At 45.2% G+C, this 18,967-nt stretch overlaps 1 protein-coding gene across 1 annotated transcript in view; it reads left to right on the forward strand.

Moving 5' to 3' along the window:
* Positions 1-3,568: 3,568 nt before the first annotated feature.
* LMNB1 (lamin B1) overlaps positions 3,569-18,967 on the forward strand; it is a 56,105-nt gene continuing 40,706 nt past the window's right edge. Inside the window, exon 1 of the mRNA XM_075541473.1 lies at positions 3,569-4,333. Within this exon, the coding sequence (XP_075397588.1) occupies positions 3,975-4,333 (359 nt within the window). The 5' untranslated portion in view covers positions 3,569-3,974. The remainder of the gene's footprint in view (positions 4,334-18,967) is intronic.

The following is an 18,967-nucleotide window of genomic DNA, read 5'->3' on the forward strand; positions in this document are numbered from 1 at the left end:
TTCCCATTTTTGTATGAGGAAACCAAAGAATTTCCCCCAAATTATATAGCTATCAATATCAGGTCCTTAAGTTTCTAACTCCAGTGTATTTGTTATTTTAGGTATTAAGGATAAGAAGAGATACTGTATCTTAAAAGTATTTATGACTTAGGGACTGAAGTAATGGTGTGGGGACAACTGACCTCCCTCAGCTTCACTAGTGGGAAGGAAAAGTCTGGTCTACTGCTGCCCAAGAACGATTTCTATGAGGGGAGTGGGGTGTCAGATATAACTTCACTCTCCATTCTTATCCTATTTGGGCATCAACTGTCTCTCCCATGCCTCTCTACTTCTCTACTGGGCTCAATCATTCATTGAAATGTCTATACAAAACTCAGACAATATTCACAATTACGAGGGGGTAATTCCTAATAAGCAAAGTTAATAGGTAACCATAGTCAGTTTTGGAAAACATTTAGCACACATCCCTTTGTCCACAATTTCTCAGCTCTCTCTGGTCCTCAACCTCTTAGCCACTCAGCCCCTGGGCCTCTGCCTTGCTCTATAAATGGGGAATCCCCCCATTCTGTCTGTGTGGCTCCTCTGCTGTCTGGTCAGGTCTTGGTGCTGCTGCCTCTGGTCCTATGCCATTCAAGCAGAGATCTTGCATATGCTTTTAACAGGAGGGAAGATTAGGGATAGGGGGGGTTGTCTCCACCGAATGCCTACACTAAAAGAAAATTAGCAGGTTATGTCACAATAAAGAAATAAGGCACACATTTGAAACTTATGGGGAAGATTCAAAGCTGGGTATGTGCAGATGAAGGTCACCCAGGCAGGCACACTAGAAACCGGCAACACTACGCCAGTCACATTCACACGAGCTGAACTAAACTCAGCTGCTAAGAAAGGCCAATACCCTCACCCATGCCGTCAAGGTCAAGGGGGAGTACAAGGGGATAAACACCGGAGACTGAGCGCAGGCCCCTCTCTCTTTTAGTTAGGAGGAGCAGAATCTCTCCAGGTGCTCACCTGCTCCCTCATTTTCCTTCCAGAGCTTGCAGTCCTCGTTCTCTCTCTCCTGAGCTCACTTTCTTTCGGCAGGCACCCTCTTTTTCAGTTCCTGCACTCCTCTTTTGGTTCTGAGGCCTCTTCGGAAGGGCCTCTTTACAGGCCATTTTCATGCTCCTCTGAAGCTGACATTTCGCTTGAGAAGTCTCTCCCATGGCCCCTGCTCTAATGCCTTGCACGCTTTACAGTGAGAGCATGTGCTGAGACTGTATTACTGGAAACTTTCCTTTCAATCCACAAAGTTACTTGGTTTACCAAAGTGCTCTACTGCGTGAATTGTTCCAGCATTGAGAAGCAAGATCTAAGAAAACCCATCCCAGAAACCTAACACTTTGATGGCTGTGTGATTTCTCCTCTGCTTCTGAATGGCTCTCTTGACGCTCTGTGGCAGTCTTCTACAACGCATTTGCAAGTTCCCACTCAGTCATTTGATGGGAGTTACATAGACCCCGATACTGCTCAGTAATTCCACTTCACTGCAAGTACTCATCAAAAGAATCTTTGTGGGATTGAGAATAGCGAAGATCCTAGCTGAAATCACTTCACCTATAGGAATGAAACTTCAAAAATAAAGGAAAATAATTTTAAAGGAAATATCCAAGTGTTCATGTGTTTTATGTCTGAGGTAAACCAGCATTAAGGAATGCAAATCATACCACCAATGTAGTATGAAGGACCTTTATGGGACAAGAGCAGATTTATATTAGATGCTGATTCAACCAGCCCCACACAAGTATCATCTTCTTTAGACCTCATTTCTTTATCATTTGGATTGTAAGATCTCTTTGTTACAAAAATTTTCTGAGTATTAAAGTACTCATATAAACTTCTTATAAACTCATATAAAGTACTTATGAACTTCTAAGATGCCAACTTTAAAATTGAAGCTTGTCAAATCTAATTCACAAGGGCGTCAAGCAAGAAGGCACTTTAGATAACAGGGCAGAAAACCGAACCCAGAATGAGAGGAGTGCCATCATTCACACAAGCCAAAGCCCATTCTGAGTCTCAGGGACACACACTCTAGGACAGGGTGCAACTGTTCCGGTGGGTTTCTGAGACGATAACTCCATCACAGAGTTGCTAGTGGTTTCAAACTACTGACCTGGAGGTTAGCAGCCACATGGGTAACCACTATGCCACCTGGACTCGGCTCTATTATTCACAGAGTGCCAGAAATTTCCAGAGGCTGAATATGCAGCCTGGTGGCCTTCAGATTCTTAAGTGCACATATTGATTGGCATTGTAAGGCTATCTCGTTCTCCATTGCTTCCGTAATTAAGGTGACCGATCTGTAAGTACATTTGCACTCCTAACAGGTTGTGCAGTGCTCGGTCACCGTTAAGGGTCCAGCTCTGGAGTCAAAACTTTGTGTTCAAATGTAATTCTGTCATCTGCTGGGTGGCCTAAAAACATTGTAACCTCTCTACATCTGTAAAATAATAATTCCGTTCCCCTCACCCAAGCACTGGAAGAATGAAAAACTGCAAGAAAAGTATTGAGCACAGGACAGGACACAAGAACAAGTGCACAATAAACGCGAGGCTAAAAAAGGGGAAACACTTTTCAAAGGAATTCTTTCAGCAGAAGTACCTGTCAATCACAATTTGGACTAGCCCCCATCCTTTGAAACAAACAAAACAATCACTTTAAATGTTCACAAGCTCATGCTCTTATGGCCCAATTTTAAGGAAGGAGGGCCACGAATAGCTTGCGCTTCTATTTATCACATCGTACATTCATACTATATTATCTGTCCTATGCGCTGTCCTTGATTTTTACAAGCCTCCCAGATTGTAAGAAACTGACAGTCGAGGGACGGCCCATCAGCACTGAATTCAATGATTTCAAATCAGTGCTTCTGATTTCTCTGATGACTTATTTGTCCGTTTCAAGAAACACATATTTAAATGTCATGGAAGAGACGTGTTCTGTTACGTTTTCCGATCCCCAAATACAGGTTCGCGTTTGGAGCTCTTTGAACCTAGGACGCAAGCACCTCTTATGTAACGTGGCCGCGGCCCGGCCTCAGCTGTTTTCGGAGCTCTCCCCTCGGGGCAGGAGGTAAGGTTACCCAGGCGGCGCTGGCCTCCTCCAGTTTCTCGCGTGGCTGTTGGGGACGTTTACATTTGAATTTCCCTGAACGGGCGAGTGTGGGCGGCGGCGCAGACCCGCCCTTTCCGGGCCCTTCGCGCCATCCGCCAGGCCGGCCCCACCGGGCGTCCCCGCGGGCGGCTGGAGCGTCGGGCCGAGGGCTGCGGGCTGGCCGGCTCGGGCGGGCGCCCCCACCGCCCCCCCGCGCCCGGCCCCGCCCCGCCCGGCACGCCCCGCGGACGGTTGCCGGAGGGCCAGAGTTTGAATTCCGCGTCCCTGCCTTGCAGCCGCAGGAGCGCGCGGCCGGACTCTCATTGGCCAGCGGCGGCCACGTGGGAGTGCGGCGCCGCGGCCCCGCCCCTCGCGCGCGCCTCCAGCCCGCCCCTCGCGGCCTAACTCCCCCCGCCCCCGCCCTCCGCCCCCCGCCCGCCGCTGCTAGAGAGGAAACAAAGTGCTGCGGGCGGGAGAATCGGCGGCGGCGGCGAGAGGACTCCGCGCGGCCTCCCGGTCCCCCTTGCGACGCGGCTTTCCGTGCGTGTGTGCTTGCATGTGCATGTGTGCGTGTCTCCCCACAGGGCACATTGTACGGCTGCTTGGCTGACGGATCCCGTCTTCTCCCTCCTCCCTTCTGCCCTTTGTGCTGCAGCCCCGCTCCAGCCAGCCCGGCGGCTGCTCCCTCCCCGGCGCCGGACTGCACACGGGTGCGGGCTGCCCCTTCGCGCCTTCTCGGCTCTGCCGGCCACCCCGCCGAGCCCGCCCTTCGACCCGGAGCTGCCCGCGGCCTCCGAGCTCCCCTCTCCCCGCCGGCCCCCTCCCCCGATCGCTCCGCCATGGCGACCGCGACCCCCGTGCCGGCGAGGACCGGCAGCCGCGCTAGCGCGCCCTCGACGCCGCTGAGCCCCACGCGGCTGTCGCGGCTGCAGGAGAAGGAGGAGCTGCGCGAGCTCAACGACCGGCTGGCCGTGTACATCGACAAGGTGCGCAGCCTGGAGACGGAGAACAGCGCGCTGCAGCTGCAGGTGACCGAGCGCGAGGAGGTGCGCGGCCGCGAGCTCACGGGCCTCAAGGCTCTCTACGAGACGGAGCTGGCCGACGCGCGCCGCGCGCTCGACGACACGGCCCGCGAGCGCGCCAAGCTGCAGATCGAGCTGGGCAAGTGTAAGGCGGAGCACGACCAGCTGCTGCTGAAGTGAGTCCTTGCCGGGTGGCCGCGTCGGCACGCGCGCGCGGGATCCGGGGGGCGCCGCCCTGCGCGGCCGGGGCACGGGGGGAGGCCGAGGGTCTCCAGCGCGGGGAGAGATGCGTGCTTCCCAGCGGGGCCTGGGGAAGGAGGCGGGCCCCGGGGCTCGGCTCGTGGGGATGCCGCGGCCTGGGTACCCGCAGCCGCGCCCGCGCTACAGACCGTCGGGCCCTGGGCGCCAGGTGCGGGCGGTGGTGCCCGGGCGCGCGCTCGCTCGCTCGCGTGCGCAGCCCGATTTCCGGCCTGCGCGCAGACAAAGCGGCTGGGGGCTCTGCTTTGGGGGCACCGCGGGCCGGCGAGGCCTGGCTGGCTGCCTCCCGAATGAATGAGCTTTGCGCGGGCGGACGAGGAAGGGGAGGGACCCATCCGAGCGGCCTCCCCTCCCGGGGGTGGACCCAGGTTTGGCGCGCTCTGTCTCGGCCCTGTGACATTTTGTGTTGGTTCCACGCCTGCCTTGGGCGTGGACGCAGGGGCGGGATCTAAACTGCGCGCCTATTCTCTGCCACAGCCAAGCTGGGTTTTCTAGCCGGGCGGCTTTCCCGAGGAAAGGTGCTTTGCCCTTCTCGGAGGCCTGCTGTGGGCTGACTCAAAGCTGGATTTCCGAATGTCATGGCCACCCTTATCGGAAGGCAGAGGAGGACTGCCCTCATTGGGGTCGCTGTCTCTGCTTTCCCCATTCTTTTTGTTTTTTTTTGGCCTTCCCCACCTCCCCGTGTGAAGGGCTTCCAAAAGTTCATAGGAAAAAACCCCATTGCCTGCCTTTTCATTCGTGGAAAATAGAAATAAAAGATAACGGATTCCCTGCCCCACCCCTTTCACCCCCACGAACTTTTAAAAGTTCCTTTGTATGCTCTTACCTTTGGGGGGAATTTGACTGTAATCTAGGGCAGGTGGAAGGGTGCTGCCTACTGAGTGCTGCTGGGAAGGGAAGCCTGGAACTCTGCTTATGGGTTCTGAACTTGCAGTGCAGGGCAGAAGGATAACTTCGAAAGCCTTCACTGACCCCACTTTGACCTTGGCAGTAAAATGGTCTATTTGTCCTCAAGCATGAGTGTTGATGTCCCTGCTTTAGAGACTTGCTGAATTCGTTTCAGAATTCAGAACCACGATCCTTAAGGCTGGCTGCTGGTGGCCTCCTGAGTTTGCTGCAGATAATTCACCAAACAAAGGAGCAACCCATAGCCCAGCCTGTTAGTGGGAGTTGATCCAAACTCACCCAGTGGAATATGCCTTGGAAGTAAGACTTCTAAAGCACCACGACCATGAAAATCCTGTGGTGTGCAGTTCTCTGCACATTGGGGTGGGTGTGAGTTGGAATTGGCTTGTGGGTAACTAACCGCTTCTCCGCTCATAGTTTAAATTTCAGGAGGCACCAGACTGACTTCAATTCTGTTTTTGCCCCTGGATGTCTGTCTGTATCTGCGTGAATTCACCACCTTCAGTTTCTATGTGATTGGGGGTGGGAGTGGTATATCCTTATCTGTCCCTTGTTAATTTTTTTTAAGTTGATAAAGAGTTTATGTGTATTTGGTTATAATACTTATAATGAACACTAGTATTGCCTACTGCTCTTTTTTAAGGTGTTTCAATGTTTCTTTATTTAGCTACACTTTGTTTATTTGATACAGAAATTTTTGGAATCCTCCTTTTAAACCAGGGGTTAATTCATTCACACTACTGTCTTCATCTTTTTTTCTGTTACTGATTTTCTTCAGATGTTCGATGCTCTTATTTGTGTGACTAACCATTATGTGTGCCACTAAGAAGGGGGGGTGGGGTGTGACCACAAAACAATCTTGTACCTCATGTTGGACCTATTTTGATAATCAGAGATGATAAAGTGTGACATAGATTATGTATTGGTGTGTTTAAATCACTGTTCTGCGTATGGAGGATACAAAGATTAAGTAAATTATCACCCAAATGACCCTGAGAGTACATGTAGTGAAGGAGACACCCAGGAAGCAAGTGAATGTGTTTCATCTAATTGGAAGCATTTTGATGTTGGTGCTTTTTAGGTTCTTATGAGAAAGTCTCTCCACTATAGGTTTTTCATAAGGTACCAAGACTGCCACCTGGCTGACAGCAGCTGTAAAATGCTTTGGATTATAAAATGCATGTTGGTTTTTCAGCAGGATCAAAAAGTAAGAAGATTGTATATATTACAATCAATGAAATGATGCGTATGATATAACATTCAGTAGTAATCTATGCTAGGGGATCCAGAAAAGCAGGATGAGGGACAGTGTAGCGTTTTTAAGGGATGACAATTCAGAGCAATGTCCTTGAGGTAGCAAGCTGTATGCATGGCTTTTCTTCCATCTGTGAATGGAGGCGCTGTTGGCCAGTTGGTCGGGGTCAGATGTAGTCTCTTATAACATGTTATCAATTAGTCAAAACAAGTGACTTCATATTTGGGCCTTGACTTTTCTGTGCAATTTTAATTTTGTACTTTAATAGCCTTTTTGCTTTTTTTTTGATGATTTAGGAACAATTGACTTTTAGCATATCCTCTACTTCCAGCATTTTAATCACAAACGATCTATTTATCATAATCTATTTTTATCACAGTCTTTCATATCTGTTACATATGTCCGCTTCCTTTTTCCCTGGACTGCTCTTCTGGCCATCTGTTAGACTCATGGTTTGATCCTGGATCACATGAACACATGATCCCCATTTTGTTGGAGAACATCCTTAAGTAACTTATGCAGAAAGGATGGCAGGAAGTGATCTTTGAAATCTCATGTGTCTCAAAATAACTTTCGTCTCATGTTGATGGGGTAGCCAAGTCGGGAATGAAGATAAGCCTGCACACATCCCTTCGAACTTAGAACACATTGCATTTGAGTTGCCTTCCTGCCACAGTGTTAACTGATGATGCCATTCAGAGTTGCGTTGTTACTGCTTTTTTACCCTTCTCCCTGGGGAAGAGTTGGGGATTTTTCATTTTACTGGATTTTTGAAATCGCATGATTGGGTGCATGTGTGACTTTGGCCAGGCATCTGGGCTGTTATAAATGAACCATTTCAGTTGGGGGCTTGGTGTTTGTTTATTTCTGGGAAATTATCATTAAAAATTTGCTATGTTTACTCTGATTTTTTGATAGTTTGAATCTTCAACTTTCTTGTCTCATTTTTTCCCCATAATATTTTTTGTTGTAATTTTTGGGGAAATTACTTTAGCCTTTTCCTAGTGTAATAGTGACATTTTAAAAACAAACCATACTTGTCTTTTTTTTTCTCTCACAAGGTTTCTGTTTTTCTGAGTTTTTATTTTAAAGATTCAATATAATTAATCTGAAGATGTTTTCTTTCTTTAAGGCTCATCTTTTACTTTTAATTCTCTTTTCTGCCTTACTTGTTCTTGTAGTTTGGTTTGATTTTTTAAAATCTTTTGATTCCTACTAAATTTGATCATGTGTGGTACCTTCCTTTACTTGGATTGTCTACGTTTATGACACTATTGGCTAGGTAATGATTGCTGTTGAGGCTAATGTTATTCAGGTAGCTCTTCTCACCTCTCTTCTGGGTGGAAGAACAATTTAGGATCACTTTGTGTAAATGGTGTGTGCTGTGCACCAATTAGTTGCAACCTGCAGTTAGACCACGGGATGCTGAGAAGGGGCCAGATGCAAAGCTAGTTTTAAGCCTGTCCACTTTCCCTTACATCCTACCATATGCACATGCTCTATGATAGGAACATTTTTATCTTCCAGAGCTTGTTGCACTGTGTGTTAACGATCCTTTTCTTGTTCATTCTGGTGCTGTGGTGCTTTTTAAAATCTCCTGTTGTGTACTTCATTGCCTTTTTCTTTGAGTTTCTTCATGAGGCAGTAAGCCATCATCCTGAGCGTTAACTATTTTTGCACACTAATGAAGTGTAGCTTGGAAAATGTCTGGACCTATTCAGCTCTTCTTTAGTGTGTTTAAAGCTAATTTTCTCTCATTCATGTCTTATGCGGACCTGAGATGTTTTTGTAGTTAGCTGGATTTGGATTTAGAAAACAGTGCTGAGAGAGTTAAAGATGGTGAAATTACTTAGTCACTTTTACACTCAACAGAGACAGAATTAATGGAGACACTTGGTGCTGCTGAAGAGAATTTGGCAGTAGCTTTCAATGCAGGTGGTGATCCCTGAACCTACAATGTCTTATCCTCACTCCTAAGAAAGATTTGTTTAGCATTCTGGAGACTGAAGTTGAAGATGATAAAACTAATTTAGAAGCAAGGATGAGAAGACTATTTTACATAATACAGTTTAGACATGTTATCTGGAGAGACCACTCCCCGGGAAAGGACATCCTGCTAGCTAGGTGTAGAGGATTAGTGAACAGGGGACCCTCTAGGCGATGGGTTGACACAGCACTTGCAACAGTGGTCAGATGGCAGTTGTGGACTGGGCAGAGGTCCAGCTTTTGTACACTGGATCGCTGAGATGTTGCTGACATGTGGCACTTACCAGCAATTATGCAGAAAATGAAATATTACAGAGAACATCAAGTGTGTTCACCTACCTCTGAAGAGCATTTATTTATCTATCTACTTCTTTATCTTTCCTTGCCCGTGATAAAGTTCCATGTCTTTTCGGTAACCCCCCAGCTGTGCTTTGGAAGTATAGTAGCTTCTTAGGCTGCTGTAATAGTAAGACCACGAACGGGGTGACTTAGTACCACTTTCATCAGCAGGGCCTTGTTTCTCCAAAGGCTCCGTGGGGAAGATTGTTTCTGCTTCTGGTGCTGGTAGCCCCAGAGGTTCCTGGGTTTGCAGATACTTCTTAACTTGGCTGACCTCCTTGTGTCACTTCTCTTTGATTAGGAGGCGTGCTCAGATTGGACTGAATGTACCCCACTTCACTGTAGGTTAACAGATAATAGATTCTAAAGATCCTGTTTCCGAAGAAGATCACAGTCAGAAATAGAGAACTTTTGAACTTAAACATCTTTTTGTGTGGGGTAGGGGTGGGGGATGGGGCGTGGTAACAGTTCATGAGAGGAAGTAAAAGCAATTCCAGTTTTAAGAAAGTAACCAATTGCTGGGTGCTCTAAAAGTTTACCTAGTCTAATCCCTAGGTTAAATAAACAGCCCAAAAGATATCTTGTTCCACCAAACATCCTTTAGAAGCATGGGAAGGAAATGGCATGACAATTTCATTTCATAGAACCTCTTAGACTTGCATACCAATGCTAGGGCTTTGACCTCACCCCAAGAATTAAAAGTAATACTTCACAGGAAGTTTTCATTTTAATGTTATCTTTTATATATATTAACATGGGAGAGTGTGTTGTCTACTTTTATCAGTGTGTAAAAATCAAAGTATATAAGGTGAAGGGTTTAAATATTTTTTCTTCCATTTAATCATCCTTTGTACAAAGGAAACTCCCTAAAGCTGACTAACATTTAAAAAAAAATGGGGGGTGATGCGTAGTGGTATAGTGAGCGGCTCCATGTTTGGCTGCAATCTGCAAAGTGGGCAAACCTTCAGTGGCTCCTCAGGAAGGAAGACGAGGCTTTCTACTCCTGAGAACGGTGACTGTCTCAGAAACTCACAAGGGCAGTTCTAACCTGTCCTGTAGGGTCTCCATGCGACAGTACTGATTCCCTAAACGGTTACTCGCTTGGCTGCTAATCCAAAGATTGGATGTGTAAGTCCACACACAGGCGCCTCAGAAAAAGAACTTGGCACTTCAAGAAAAAAACAACCATGGAAACAAATCATTGGAGCTTATGTTCCACGTGGGCTTGCCATGGGTCTGAATCGACCTGACAGCAGCTGGTTTTGAAGTCAGAATAACTTTTACTTCCTGTCTTCAGTCCTGTACCTATCAATGTGACTTTCTTCGGACACAGATCTTTAAAGGTGAATCAGCTAACATCAGGTGGGTTAGGGTTCTGATCCTATAAAAATGACATAGAATGGGATAAGATAATAAGTGAAACACACAATCCAAGAAATCTCCCATAAACCAAACTCATTGCCATTGGGTAGATTCCAACTCAAAGCGACCCTACAGTACGGTACAACTGTCCTATGGGTTTCCGAGACTATTACTTTTTTATGGGTATATAAATGCTTGTCTTTCCCCCTGATAGTGGCTGGTGGTTTTGAACTGCTGACCTCAGTTAGCAGCCGAACTCATATCACGTACTATGCCACCAGGGCTCAAATGAAAGCTAGTGTACTGTGAAAATATGCAGTCTTTCCCCCCCTCTTTAGGCCTTAGTTAGGTTTTCATGCTCTTAGATGACATCAACCCTGATATGCCTGATTTAGCTACTTTGAGGCTTTTTGTGCCACCAGAATCTGTCTCATGCACAAATAGTGAGAATGAGCTTCAGATGATCAGTTGGGTGATGGAACTGTGTACAAGTGAAGTCCATTGCTCTCTAGTTGAGTCCACTCGTGGTGAGCATGTGTGTTACGAAGCAGAACTGAGCTGCGGAGCATTCTCTTCATCAGCGGTGGAGAATTAGATCACCAGGTCTGTCTTTAGTGGTACCTCTGGGTGGATTTTAACTGCCAGCCTTTTCGTTAGCAGTTGAGTGTAAACTATACCACCTCTTCACATGTCAGTAAGTATATTGTACCATTGATTATTTAAAAATATACCATAATGCATAGGCTAATATTAATTCTTTAGTGCCTACCAGCCATCTCAACATTCAGTGGGAGAGTAGGATTTTTTCAATTGCCTCTGTTGACTCCACCTCAAGAACGGAGCGTGCCAGAGTAGAATCATAGGTTTTTCAGTGCCTGTGTTTTTGGCAGTAGCTCATCAGACTTTTCCTTTGAGGTGTCCTCTGGGTGAACTTACAGCCCCAACCTTTTCACTAGCATTGGAGTATGAACCGTTTGTACTACCCAGGGGAGGGGGGTATACTTGGGCCATAATCTTAGATTTTTGGTGCTGTTTTTCATGTAAGCCTGCCTGATAAGTAGGTTTTCTTTACCTTATTTATATACTTGATCACTAAGATTTTTTTTTATACTTATGTGCATTGGTTGGGCGAAAGACAATGGGTTCTACTCCTGTAAAGAGTTAGTCTCAGAAACCCACAGGGGAAGTTCAATCCTGTTGTATAGGGTCACTGAGTCAGAATTGACTATGGGCAGTGAGGTTTTTTTTTAATATATGCATTGATTCATTCATAGATGAAATTATAGCACACATTGCTGAAAAGGATCTGGGATCTTTTGACATAACGGACTTGTAGATAAAGAAATTGAGATCTACAGAAATTGAAAGATTTGTGTAAGGTTTGAGACAAAAAGTTTAGTTCCTGTCCTAGAGACCTCTGGTAGCATAGTGGTTATGCATTGGGCTGCAATCCACAAGGTTGGTAGTTTGAAACCACCAGTCTCTGAGGGAGAAAGACTGGCCTTTGTACTCCTATAAATAGTTCAGTCTTGGAAATTCACGGGGGCAGTTCTGTCCTGTCCTGTAGGGTTGCTTTGAGTCAGCATCAACTCGATGGCTGTGATTTTTTTTTTTAATTCATACTAAGTACTGCTCACTGCAAGGCCGGCAGTTCAAAGTTACCAGCTGTTCCTCAGGAGAAAGACAAGGCTTTCAACCCCTGTAAAGAGTTAAAGTCTGTGAAACCCACAGGGGCAGTTCAACCTTGTCCTAGAGCAGCTGTTCTCAACCTGTCCCGACCCCTTTGGGGGTCAAACGACTCTTTCACAGGGGTCGCCCGATTCATAACAGTAGCAAAATTACAGTTTGGAGTAGCAACGAAAGTAATTTTATGGTTGGGCGGTCACCACAACACAAGGAACTGTGTTAAAGGGTTGCGGCAGGAGGAAGGTTGAGAACCACTGTCCCATAGAGTCTCTTCATCGATTTGATGGGTTTGTTTTGGTTCCTTCTGCTGAGTATAGGTTTAGTTCTTTAAGCATCTACAGTTGAGTAGGTTGGTGGTGGTTGGACATGATCAGGAAGCTCCTGAACCAACATCACATTAGCAGTATCTACCATTGAGGGGAATAGGGATGGAAGGGGTGGGGGTGGGAGGGGAGTAGGTTGGTGGTGGTTGGACATGAATGATTAGGAAGCTCCTGAACCCACATCACATGAGCAGCCAGGACCTCTGCTAGCTGGACTTCTGACACGCACCAGCGCACAGCACAAGTAGGGACACAGCCTAATTACATACCAGCGAAGCCCGCTTTCTGTATCCACTAGATACAACTCTAGGCTTTTGCCTGGCATGGTCCCCTAAGGTTGTAATATAATAGAAGGCTTTACAAGGAATTAACTGGAAAGTATACAGACAGCTGCCTATATGTAATATAATGTTCACAGCGTTCAGGAGCACCACCCCACCTTGAGTAGGAACTGAAGACTTTGGGAGTGGTGGGGTGGGCAGCGGGGCAAGAATAAAGCTGGGAAAAAAACAAAAACACCCCAAGTTAGCGAGGAATAGTAAACAGAAAGCTGCTTTCTCTTAACAGCAAAATGCCACAGCCATATGCTCTGTTGGCTGTTAGCAACTAGATCATAAGCACCGTGTGTCTGCACTCTAAGGGAAGACTTCCTTTGCTAGTAAAGAAGATGAATTATTGAGTTACTAAAGATGAATGACATTTATCTTTCCACCCTTCTTAAAAGAGCATTTCCCCACTTCTCTCTCTGTTTAATAATAATTTAAAACGACATTAAAACTACTAAGCAAATCTTAAACATTCGTGACAAATGTCCTGTCCTTTTTATTATTATTCAGTACACATTTGTGGAATAGGTATTTAATGTAAGTCCTTGAACCACATGCTGGACATTGTAGAGAGGGGACAGTTTCTCTTATCAAGTGCTTCCAGTCCTGTGGGTGGTAAAAACAATTCTGTGATACTGTAAATGAAGCGCACTAACGTCCACACGGTGCCGTGGAGAAGCAGGCTGCTGCAGATGGGAGTCTCGTGAAGGGCTTCCTTTCACAAGCAGAGTGCTGTACAGCCGTCATCACTATCTGTCTCCAGGCTCTTCTCCAGCATCTCAGCACTCCTGCGCCCCAATAAGCATTTGTCTCTGCATTTGACACTTCGAGATGTTTCATATAAGACAGGATTTGTCTTTTTGTGTTTAACTTCACTCACCATGGTGTGTTTTTCTCTATTTTATGTTCATTTTATTGGGGGTTCTTACAGCTCTTATAACTATCCATCCATCCTTTGTGTCAAGCACATTTGTACATTTGTTCCCATCATCCTTTTCAAAACATTTTCTTTCTACTTGAGCCCTTGGTATCAGCTCCTTATTTATTTCCTCCTCCTTCCACCTTCCCACCCTCATGAACCCTTGGTAAATTATAAATTATTATTATTTTCACATCTTACATCATCCACTCTTTCCCTTCACCACGTTTCTGTTGTTTGTCACCCTGTGTAGGGGGTTATACGTCAGTCATTGGGATTGGTTCCCCCCTTCTCCCCCTGTACCCCCACTCTTATGGTATTGCTATTCCCATTATTGTTCTGAGGGGTTTATCTGTCCTGGATTCCATGTGTCAAGAGTTCTTATCTGTACCTGTGTACATACTCTGGTCTAGCTGGATTTGTAAGGTAAAACTGGGGTCATGATTGTGGTGGGGAGGAAACATTGAAGGAATGCTTTATGTTTTGTCGGTGGTGCTATACTGCACCATGGCTGGCTTGTCCCTTCCTTGTGACCCTTCTGCGAGGGGATGTCCCAGTTGTCTACAGATGGGCTGTTGGTCTCCACTCCAACCCCCACTCGTTTTCATTGATATGATTGTTTTGGGTCTTCTGATGCCTGATACATGATCCTGTCGACATCTCACCTCATGAGCATACCGGCTGATGTGCTGCTTCCATGTGGGCTTTGTTGCTTTCTAGTGAGATTTTCAGTTAGATGGCCACTTGTTTATCTTCAATCCTTTAAGGCCCCCAGGCACTATAGCCGGACACCATCCACTATCTTCACCACATTTGCTTATACACCCATTTTGTCTTCAGTGATTGTGATGGGAAAGTGAGCATTGCAGAATGCCAGGTTCTTAGAACAAAGTGTTCTTGAATTGAGGGTGTACTTGAGGAACATGGTGTTTTTAAAGTTTATGTCATGGCATATTTCAGAGTTTCATTTCTCTTTATGATAGACTACTATTCCAGTATATTCATAGGCCACATTTTGTTGATTCATTTAATCTATGAATGGGCACCTGGGTTGTTTCCATGTGAATATGTGACCAGTGCTGCATTGAATAACTACCAGTGTTAGTGGTATTCAACTTGACTCTTTGTGACCCTACATAGAGTTTCTGAGGCTGTAAATCTTGACAGGAGTAGATAGCTTCATACCAGCTAGCTCCTTGAATTCCTGAGTTCAAGTCTTTTGAGTGGTACACCCAGGAGTGGAATTGCTGGGTTATATGGTAATTCTGTTTACCTTTGAAAGGAATTGTCAGATTTGTCTCCAAAGTTATTTCATCACTTTATAGTCTAGCCAGCAATATGCAATACACAGGGTTTCAGTTTCTCCACATACTTGCCAACACATTTTTTTCATGTGTTTTAAGGAGGGGGAAAAAAGTTAATAGCAATTCTAATGGATGTGAAGTGGTATCATGGTTTTGTCTTGTATTTCCTTAATGAATAATAATAGTATTGAATATCTTTTCACTTGCCTACCAGCAATTTGTATTTCTTTGGCAAAATACTTATTTATATCCTTTTTTTCTTCCTCCCCCATTTTATTTGATTTGTTTGTTTTTTGTTGGTGATAAAGGAACTTTTTAAAATTTGTTTTTTGTTTTCGTTTTAAAGTATATAAATAAAAAACCATTACCTCATATAGTTTCAAAATATTTTCTCCCATTATCTAAGCTTTAATTTCAGTTTCTTGAAAATGTCCCTTGATGCTCAAAAGTTTGAAATTTTGATAAAGCATGGTTTACCATGTTGCTCACGCTTTTGGATTTAAGAATCAGTTGTGAAAAACCAAGGTCCTAAAGTTCAATCTCTGTTTTTCATCTAAGGGTTTTGTTTTAATTCTTACAGAATATCGATCCATTGTGATTTAATTTTTAGATATAGTGTGAGGTATGGGGCTAGTTGCATTGTTTCACATGTGGAGGTCCACTTGAAAAGACATTCTTGGAGAATTGGGAAGGAAGTAATGTATGAAGTGAGTATGAGGAAGTAAATAGTTAGGTTTTAAGTAGAAAATGTTAAGATGGTTACGTGAATGGCCAGTACAGTAATTCATATGTTTGTGGTAGGGCCATATATTTGTGGGGTGAGCTTAGGGTTGAATTTTAGGTAATGAGGAGCCCCAGAAGAATTTCAAATAGTAGAGTGACATGAAAACCTGAGCAAAGGCACTTAGGGGGACATTGAAGTGACCCCAGACCTATGGTAGGCTGTGGGAAAGGAGAGAAAGTGATCTAAGAGAAAATGAGCAAGTATAGAAACATCAACTCTTGACTCTGTTGGGCATGGAGGTTAGGGAGACTAAGGCAATGCTGGGCAGCAGTGCTCTCAGGTAACAGGCACGGGGGAAAGTTCTGCTCCTAACAGATTGGCCAGGAAAGGACAGGCTAGAAGTAGGTGGTGAGTTTGGAGTGGAATATACTAAACGATGTTGCTTGGATTTCCAGGTGAAGATGTCAGCTTGCAATTTGGAGTACTCTAGAAATCTGAAGAACGGCTTGGGGTGTGGGATGTGAGGGTCCCCACAGTTGACCGGGTCCTCAGGAGCAACTTTGCAACTGTGGGAAATAATGGAGCTAGACCGCGGGGCGAGGTGCTCCCTTCCCTCTGTCAGGACCCAGAGGGTGCCTGTATTTTCCAGTGGCTACATATAATGGGACTTACAGAGCTTTTAAGGTCATGTGCGTCATACAGTGGGTAATAGGTAATAGCGTAATAAACCAGCAATGTGTTAGTCATCATCTTGACCTAGTGTAGTTGACCTCCAACACCCCTGAGCCCTCCCCAGGGGTTTGCTGCATTTTATGGTGGTGGTTTGGCTATAGAACGTGATTATCTACAGATAACCTCCAGGCACAGGGAATAGCCAGACACATGAATGATTCATCTTATATAGTAGCTTCTTTATGGGGGTTATTGGAGGGACTGCATTCAGTCATGAGAATGTGTATTATCACACACAGCTGTGAGGGTCTACCCCACTGGAGTCTTATGAGCACAAAGGAGTTAGCTGCATTACATTCTCATCCAGTCCCTCAGTTTACCGCATTGGACTGATGATACATTTTAGGAGCTGGGGGTGGAGAGGAAATAGAGAAGTGGGGTAAAGTTAAAAAGTCATTGCCATCAAGTTAATGCTAACTCATAGGGTCCCATAGTGATCCTCTGGAACCGGTTAGAACTGCCCCTGTGAGTTTTCTGAGACTAACTATGAGTAGACAGCCCCATCTTCCTCTTGTGGACCTGCTGGTGGTTTTGAACTGTTGACCTTGCAGATCTCAAGGGGTCAGGGGGAGGTGATCATAAGTTTAACACAGTTCCGTGAGGACAAGGAGATACTCTAAAAGATCAGTTTAAAGTAAATTCTTACTCAGGCTTTCAGTAGAGTTTGGTAGTGAACAAGAACACTTACCTAAGATTTTAAACTATAAATTTGATCACTTCACCCACCCCGTTTTTGTAAAACACTTGAGTAACTTTTAAGATAAAGACTTAAGTTTTTTTTTTTTTTTGGACTAAGATTCTTATATTAACTACTAGTAGGTTGACATTACGGCATCTCCTCCAACCTGAGACACTTTTGTGAGTTGACAAGGGGAGCTGTTAGTTCTTTATTTGGGGACACTTGGAATAAATAGGAGTTGTCCTTTGCAAACTGGCATGTGTGGTCATCCTACCTAAATTGCCATCTCTACATGGGTTGACTCTGTCTTGATTTTGGTTTCATCTCATATTAGAGTTGGATTTGCTTTCTCCTCTGTGACCACAATAACCTCTTTAGATTCTCGTACCAGGCTTCTTCTTAACACAGGGAGGGGCCCTTACATCTCATCTGTTAGTTTGTTTGGGGTCTGGACTTCTTTCTTCATTGGGTTAAGTTCTACTCATCCCTCAGGTCTTTGCTCAATATTCATTTCTTTAGGACAGCTTTCCCGTTACGAGATCTTCCCGTTACGTGGTTGCAAGTAAAACCCCTGTGACTACTTGGAAGCATATGCCTGTCTAGAATAGATAATCTGAGCAGTCAGAATTCTCCCAGCAATTCTCACGAGAAGAATGGCCTTCAACTGTTTTCATCGTTGTTCCTTCTTATCTCATTGACTTCGTATTGGCCTGTGTGTGAAGATGAAGATAGGGAACTTTTGTCCTCTATGTGTGCGCCCCCCTACACACACACACACACACACACACACACACGAGGAGCCCTGCTGGTGCGTTGGTCTGAGCATTGGGCCCCAGCTGCAAAGTGAACAGCTGAAACCCAGCAGCCCCTCCAGGCGAGAAAGATGAGGCTGTCTGCGCCCAGGAAGATTTACATTCCTGGAAACCGTGTCGAGCAGCCCCCCTCTGTCTAAGCAGGGTCTCTGAGACTCAGAATCAGCTCGACGGCAGTGAGTTTGTTTGGTTTGTACCCTAACAGTCATATTTTATAGCTTGGTTTTGTTTCAGTTTTGGAGTTTAAAATGCTAATTCAGTCTGTTCTACACATGCTTCTAGAATAGGAATTAGTTCATGGATGAATGATTAATAGAAAAGATACTTTGGCTGAAAGTTGTATTGACTGTTATGTGCCCTTTTCTACGGAAAGGGGAGCCAGAATAGTAAGAGTAAATTTATATTCCACCCCAGCAGGAAAAAAAAATGGTTTCCACTCTGCTTTAAGACAATTTGGGGTGAGTGCCTGCACCCAGGGTTCCCTCCCCCAGGAATGTGCACAGTTCAAATTGTAAAATCCTAGCAGAATTCCATCGCTTTCTCTATTTGTCTCAGTGCCTGCAAGTTAGCATTCCCACTCCTGTTTTTGTGCATTTTTAACATCTCTGGAGGCAACTTCCAGCCACACTACACTGCCTGCCGGGGCTGTCTAAGTCATCTCCCAGGGTACCAATTACTCTTTATGTGACTGTTGGTACGCTGGTTACAAAGCTGTCTAGGTTTTGAATGGCCTGCCTAACTGTATTTTCCCACTAGCTTCGTTATTTTTAGTGTGGGGAGAAAGGAAGAGTTTTCAAGAGCATATATAATGAGTTACTTCAGGAATTATACAGACGTTATGCCTAGCTGAACCCTATAGTATATGCTGTGATTAGTTTCTCTGCCTTACACCACCTCGAGGGGCCTAGTGACTTTGCTGGGTAAGTGTTGGATCGCTAACCGCAAGCTACTTCACCGGCTGCTCTGGCAGAACGATGGAGGCTGTCTTCCCATGAAGATTTAGAGCCCCGGAACCCCTGTGGAAGGGCACTTTGAGTCAAAATGACTTGATGGCATTAGGTTTGTCTTTTTGGGTTATACCATGTCTTGACTGTTTATGACAACGATGTCTCCCTGCTCTATAGAGACATGGTTAAAACATGACATCATTTAGTATTAGGTTCTCCAGTCTTCATGTATTGTGTAAATGACCGTCTAGG

Source organism: Tenrec ecaudatus, chromosome 2, assembly GCF_050624435.1.
Source record: "Tenrec ecaudatus isolate mTenEca1 chromosome 2, mTenEca1.hap1, whole genome shotgun sequence".
Taxonomy (NCBI): Eukaryota; Metazoa; Chordata; class Mammalia; order Afrosoricida; family Tenrecidae; genus Tenrec; species Tenrec ecaudatus.